The following is a 6782-nucleotide window of genomic DNA, read 5'->3' as shown; positions in this document are numbered from 1 at the left end:
AGGTGCAGCCAGCTCTTTCTACTGATGGTGTTGTCCAGCCAGTTGGTTATTGACAAGTATCCTTTCCTGAGAGTAGTTTCCTGCATAAAAATTTTATTGATGTCTATTTGGTTATTCTGGGTACTATACCAAAGTATATTAGGTGGAAATAATACTTCAAAAAAATTTTTTTAGTGTTTATTTTTAAGAGAGAGACAGAGACAGAGTGCGAGCTAGGGAGGGGCAGAGAGAGAGGGATACTTAGAATCCGAAGCAGGCTCCAGGCTCTGAGCTGTCAGCACAGAGCCTGACGTGGGGCTCATGAAATGCGAGATCATGACCTGAGCTGAAGTTGGGTGCTTAACCAGCTGAGCCACCCAGGGGTCCCAGTGGATATTATACCTTTGACAGTGATTAAAGGACCAGAGTTACTTGTACAGAATATAGACTACAGGTTCACTTTCAGTGAGTGCTGAATGTACTCAAATTGTTTGTTTTTTTCTGAATGTGCTCAATTTGATCAGTTATTTTAGAGTTTAGATTGTGTCCTTTCTTAAGATATTAATTCAGAATATTGGCTTAAGTTATCAATAGTGTCTATACATATCTACGGGGATAATACTAAGTATAAAACTTGTATTTCTTGCGAAAGTATGAGACCCAAAATACTCTTCTATCAAATAGTAAGAAATAGAAGATTTTTTACATTCAAATTTGTAGCATTGACATGAAAGATGATATTACTGTGTTGTCGATTCTAAATCAGCGCTTCTCAAACTTTAATGTGCATGTAATTAACCTATGGATCTTGTTAAAAAGATAAATGGTGGCTGTGGTGGAGTCATCTTAAAGGCTACCTTACCTGGCACCTCACTCACTTCTGGTGGATCATCATGGTGGTTCTTGGTTGGGACTTTAGCTGGAACATCTACATTTGATCTCTCTGTAGTCTGGACATTCTTATTAGCTTGGCAGTGAACATCTCAAAAGTCAGGAAGTAGATGTTGCCAGGGAAGGTTATGGGCCCAGGAACTATAGCATCATTTCTACCATAGTCAGTTGACCAGTAGCCCCAAGTTAAAGTGAAGGTTGCAGAGCACTGTCTCTGAGTGTCAGAGAAATTTGGGGCCAGGTTTTAAAACTTCCACAGGGGGTGAAGAGGGGCTGGTAGGAGAAAGTCTTAGGAAGCTTGAAGATTTTGAATTCTGAAATAGTTTGGCAAGGGTTGCATTTTCTACATACTTGTCTACCTTTACGTTAGACTTTAGTGGAAAATGCCTGTCATTATTAAATGAAATTTGCCAAGTGTGAGATTGAGAGATTTGCATATAAGGTTAATTTTCCTTTTACTTTTTTTCAGTGAACTTTTTTTGGATAGAGTTTTGTATCGTTAAAGGTTTTACTATATTGATCTCAAAACGAAGTATGTCTTTATTTTTATATATGATTTTTATTTAATTCCAAAAAGCCAGATACCAAAGTTGAGTATATGCCTGCACACACAATTAATAAATACCATGTTTTTAAAAGATTCTTTTATTGTAACATCATTTTAGTTATACATTATATCATGTTAATAGAAATTACAGTATTGGAAGATATTATAGCTTTATTCTTATTTTTCATAACTTATAAAAATGGGTAAATGATTTATATTAGGTTTACATGCTTTTAACCATAACTGTTTAAACTGATAAATGCACTCTAAGTTCTAAACTATTGTTAGAGTATTACTAGAAATTCAAATTAACATTTTTCAAGGTATTGATATAACAGATTTCAAGTGGTGCAGTTGATAAGTTTTGATAAATGTGTATAGTTGTGTATCCTTCACTGCAGTCATGATCTAGAATATTTCCATTAGTCCAAAAGTTCCTTTATGACCCTTTGTAGTCAATACTTTTTCCCTACAACGAATTGGCTTTTGGCCAGAAATCACTGGTTTTTTTGTTTTTATTTTTTTATTTTTGTCACTGTAGTTTTCCCTTTTCCAGAAATTCATAAAAGTAGAATCATAGGGTTTGTAGCCTTTATTGGCTGGCTGAGTCACTTAATATAATACTTTTGAGATTATCCATGTCAGTATACGTAACATTAATTCTTTTATCATTGATTAGTAGTGCAATGTGTGGATAGATGACAATTTGTTTATAAATTACCTGGTAGATGGATGTTTGGGTTGTTTCCAGCTTCTTGTGATTATGAATAAAGCTGCTATGAATATTTGAGTACAAGTCTTTGTGTGGACATATGTTTTCATTTCTCTTAGGTAAATACCTAGGAGTGGGATTGCTGGGTCCTATGGTAAGTGTGTATGTTTAACTTTAAGAAACTGCCCAACTGTCTCTTCCAAAGTGGCTGTGCTATTTTTACATTCCCTCTGGGGATGTGTTCCAGTTGGTCCACATCCTCTCTCAACACTTAGTATTATCAGTCCTTAATTTTAGTCATCCTGGTGGCTGTGTAGTGGCATCTCATTGTGGCTTTAATTTATATTTTCTTACATTTGTGACATTGACTATCTTGTTATGTGTTTGTCATTCTTGAATCTCATTTGGTTAAGTGTTCAGATCATTCGCCCATTTAAAAAATAACATCATTTAATATTGGGTTGTAGGAGTTTTTAAATATCACAAATTCTTCATCAGGTATATATGCATTGAAAAGAAACTACTCAGTCAGCCTTGCCTTTTTATTTTAACAGTGTTTGTTTTTTCAAATGAAACTTTTAAGATAATTGTAGACATTCAGTTGTGAGAAACAATACAGAGAGATCCTTGTACCTTTACCCAGTTTCCCCACCATGGTAACATCTTGTAAAATTATGCAATACCACAACTTGGATATTGGCCTATATACAGTTCACTGACCATATTCAGATTTGCCCGGTTTCATTTGTGTTTGTGTTTAGTACTATACAGTATTATCACCTGTGTAGATTTGTGTATTCACTACCAGAGTCAAAGTATAGAACATCACTGTAGGAATCCCTCATGTTGTTCATGTGTGACCATATTCATCTCCTTTCTGTGCACCTCCCCTTCCTTGCCCATCCCTACTCCAGGTAACGTTGAATCTGTTCTAGGTTTGTAAAATTTTTTCTTTTCAAAACGTTTTATAAATGGAATCATGTATATATGTAATCTTTGGGATTGACTTCTTTCCAGTCAGCCTTAATTCTCTTGTGATTCATCCACTTGTTGCATGAATTGATAGTTCTTTCCATTTTATAGCTTAATAGTATTCTATGGAATGGGGATGAACCACAGTTTATTTAACCATTCACCCATTAAGGACAATTGGGTTGTTTCCAGTTTTTGGCTATGGCAAATGAAGCCACTATAAACATTTGTGTACAAGTTGTGCATGAGAACAATTTCATTGTTCAGGGATAAATGTGTAAGAGTGCAATTGCTGGGCCAAATGGTAAGTACATTTTTAGTCTTACAAGAACATGACAGACTGTTTTTCAGAGTGGCTATACCAGTTTACATTCCCACCAGCAATGTTTGAGTGATCCAGATCCTGTACATCCTTACCAACATTGGTTATTATCACTTTTTTTTTTTGTAGAGAGGGCATTCTGATTTGTGCGTAGTGATATTCCCAAATGCCTTAATGATGTGGAATATCCTTTATTTTCCATATGTAAATGCTCTTCAGTGAAATGTCTTCTTATGCCTTTGTCCATTTTCTAATTTAGATTATTTGGATTTTTATGTTAAGTTCTTAGAGTTATTTGTATACTTTAGATACTAGTCCTTTTCAGAATGTGGTTTGCAAATATTCTCTCCCTCTTTGTGGCTTGTTTTTTTCATTCCCTTCAAAGATATATTTTTTTATTATTTTTTTTTAATGTTTACTTATTTTTGAGAGAGAGCACTTAATGGGAGAGGGACAGAGAGAGAGAGAGAGAGAGAGAGAGAGAGAGAAGACACAGAAGCTGAAGCAGGCTCCGGGCTCTGAGCTGTCAGCACAGAGCCAGCACAGGGTTCAAACTCACAAAGTGCAAGAGAGCATGACCTGAGCTGAAGTTGGGCACTTAACCAGCTGAGCCACCCAGGTGCCCCTTTTCATTCCCTTCATAAGGTCTTTTGCATAGCCAGAGTTTTTAATTCTGATGAAGTCCAATTTATTTTGGATTGTACTTTTAATTTCAGGAAGTCTTAAAACCTGATTAATGCTAGATCCCCCAAAATTTTTTGTAAAAGTTATATTTTCGTGTTTTACATTTAGGTCTGTCATGTATCTTGAGTTCATTTTTGCATAAGTAATGAGATTGGAATTCATTTTTTTTTGGACGAATACATGTCCATTTGCCCTAGCATCATTTGTTGAAAAGACTGTCTTTCTTCTCTTGAATTACTTTTTGCACCTTTGTCAAAAATCAGTTGGCCATACTTCTGTAGGGGCTAATTTGAGATTCCCTCTTCTTGTTGATATCTGTGTCTGTTGATATCTGTGTCTGTCCATCTGCCAGAACCACAGTTTTGGTTATTCTCAAAATCTGCTAAAGTCATTATAAAATTTTTTTTTATGTTTGTTTATTTATTTTGAGAGAGAGCACATACACAAGCCAGGGAGGAGGAGAGAGAGCAGTGGAGAGAATTTCAAGCAGGCTCCATGCTGTCAGCACAGCACACGAGGCTCAATCTCATGAACTGTGAGGTCATGACCTGAGCTGAAATCAAGAGTCAGCTTAACCAATTGAACCACCCATGTGCCCCTAAAGTCATTTTTTTTAAGTCTTTTTCTAGAATGTTTTAGTTATTCTAGTTTTTGTTTTTTTTTGTTTTCCATATGCATTTTGGAGTAGACTTGTGTATATTGGCTATGTCCCAAAAATCTTGCTGGGATTTTTATTGGAATTGCTTAAATTTGAATGTCATTTTTGGGGAGAATTGACATCTTTACTGTGTTGAATCTCCTAGTTCATGAACATGGTATATTTCCATTTTATTAAGTTTGTCTTGAATTCCTTTTATCACCATTTTGTGATTTTCAGCTTACAAATTCTATACATGTTTTGTTAGATTTATAGCAAAGCATTTTCTTTGGAGTCATTGTAAATGATTGTCATTTTTCCTTGGACTCCTCTTATCTTTGAGAAGACTTCAACAAATCACTTATGTTGACCCAGATCATTTGGCTGTATTTGTCAGGCTTTACATTATAAAGTTACTCTTTTCTTCCTTTTTTCCATACTGTACTCTTTGGAAGTAAATCACCGTGTGTTGCTCACATTTAAGTGGGAAATTATCCATTTCCTTAATGGTGGCATGTCTGAATAACTTATTTAGAATTCTGCATGGGAGACTTGTCTCATCCCCATTCATTCATTCATTCATCTCCATCAGTGTGGACTTGGGGGCAATATTTTATATTTTAGTTTAAAATCTAATACTATATTAATTTGTTGCTTTAATTAAGAAATTAATTTGTTCCTCTTGTTGCCAGTTGAGTGCTCTTTCGCTTGGTCCCTCCGTTCTTAGTTATACACTCATTGTTTTGGGCAGGGGTGGGTAGGGAAAGATGGTAATCACTTGCTTTCTAGTATTACACAGTGATCCAGACTTACCTCAAGCCCAGAATCTGCTATTTTGCATTCTCACCAACAATTGATATTGGTAGTTTCTTGGATTCTAGTCATTGTGATAGGTATGAAGTGCTGTCTCCTTGTTTTAATTTGTATTACCCTAATGACAAATTGTAACCATTTTATCTCTTTTTGTATTTGCCATTTATGTATCTTTTGGTCAAGTGACTGTTAAAATCTCTATTCGTATTTTTATTTTTTAAGTTTATTTATTTTGATAGCTTGTGTGAGCAGGGGAGGGGCAGAGAGAGAGGGAGAGAATCCGAAGCAGGCCCTGCACTTTTAGCACAGAGCCGGACACGGGGCTCCGGCTCACACACCATGAGATCACAACCCTGAGCCGACATCAAGAGACAGATGCTTAACCTTAACCAACTGAGCCACCCAGGCACCCCTATTCATATTTTAATTGGGTTCTCTATTATTATTGTTATTATTATTATTAGGTTTAAATTTCCTTTCCCATATTTTGGATACAAGTCCTTTAGTCAGTAGTGTTTTGCAAATACAGGCATACCTCAAAGATACTGCATATTTGGTTCTGTACCACTGCGATAAGGCAAGTCAGATCAGTTTTCTGGTTTCTCAGTGCATATGAAAATTATGTTATAGTATACTGTAGTCTACTGTGTGCAAATAATAGCATTATGTCTAAACGAATGTATGTAACATTAACTTAAGCATTGGTAGAAAATACTAACCATCATCTGAGCTTTCAGCAATTCATAATTGTGTTGTTGGAGTAGAGTCTTGCCTTGATGTTAATGACTGCTGACTGATCACATTGGTGGTTTCTGAAGTTTGGGGTGACTGTGGCAATTTCTTAAAAGAAGGCAACAATAAAGTTGGTTAATTGACTCTTTCATGAATGATATTTCTGTGGCATGCAATGCTGTTTGATAACGTATTTTTACTCAATGATAGAACTTTCGAAATTGCAGCAAGCCCTGTTGCTGCTTATCAACTAAGTTTATGTAATATTCTAAATCTTCCATTGTCATTTCAACAGTTTTCACAGCACCTTCACCTGGAGTAAATTCCATCTCAAGAAATCATTTCTTTGTTTATCCATAAGACGCAGCTCCTGTTAAAGGTTTTATCATGAGATTGTAGCATTTCAGTTACATCTTGAGGTTCCACTTCTGGTTCTCGTTCTCTTGCTATTTCCACCACATCTCCAGTTACTTCTTCCACTGAAGTCTTGAAC

The 6782-nt window shown here is 35.7% G+C and overlaps 1 protein-coding gene across 1 annotated transcript in view; it reads left to right on the top strand.

Annotated features, from left to right (window-relative positions):
• Positions 1-2214: 2214 nt before the first annotated feature.
• Positions 2215-6782, top strand: part of EIF5B (eukaryotic translation initiation factor 5B) — a 71407-nt gene continuing 66839 nt past the window's right edge. The window contains exon 1 of the mRNA XM_019454356.2: positions 2215-2283. Within this exon, the coding sequence (XP_019309901.2) occupies positions 2230-2283 (54 nt within the window). The 5' untranslated portion in view covers positions 2215-2229. The remainder of the gene's footprint in view (positions 2284-6782) is intronic.

This window comes from Panthera pardus, unplaced genomic scaffold, assembly GCF_024362965.1.
Source record: "Panthera pardus isolate Hobbes unplaced genomic scaffold, ASM2436296v1 HiC_scaffold_25, whole genome shotgun sequence".
Classification (NCBI taxonomy): domain Eukaryota; kingdom Metazoa; phylum Chordata; class Mammalia; order Carnivora; family Felidae; genus Panthera; species Panthera pardus.
Note: the sequence above shows the minus strand (reverse complement) of the source record. Positions and strands in the feature narration are given on the sequence as shown.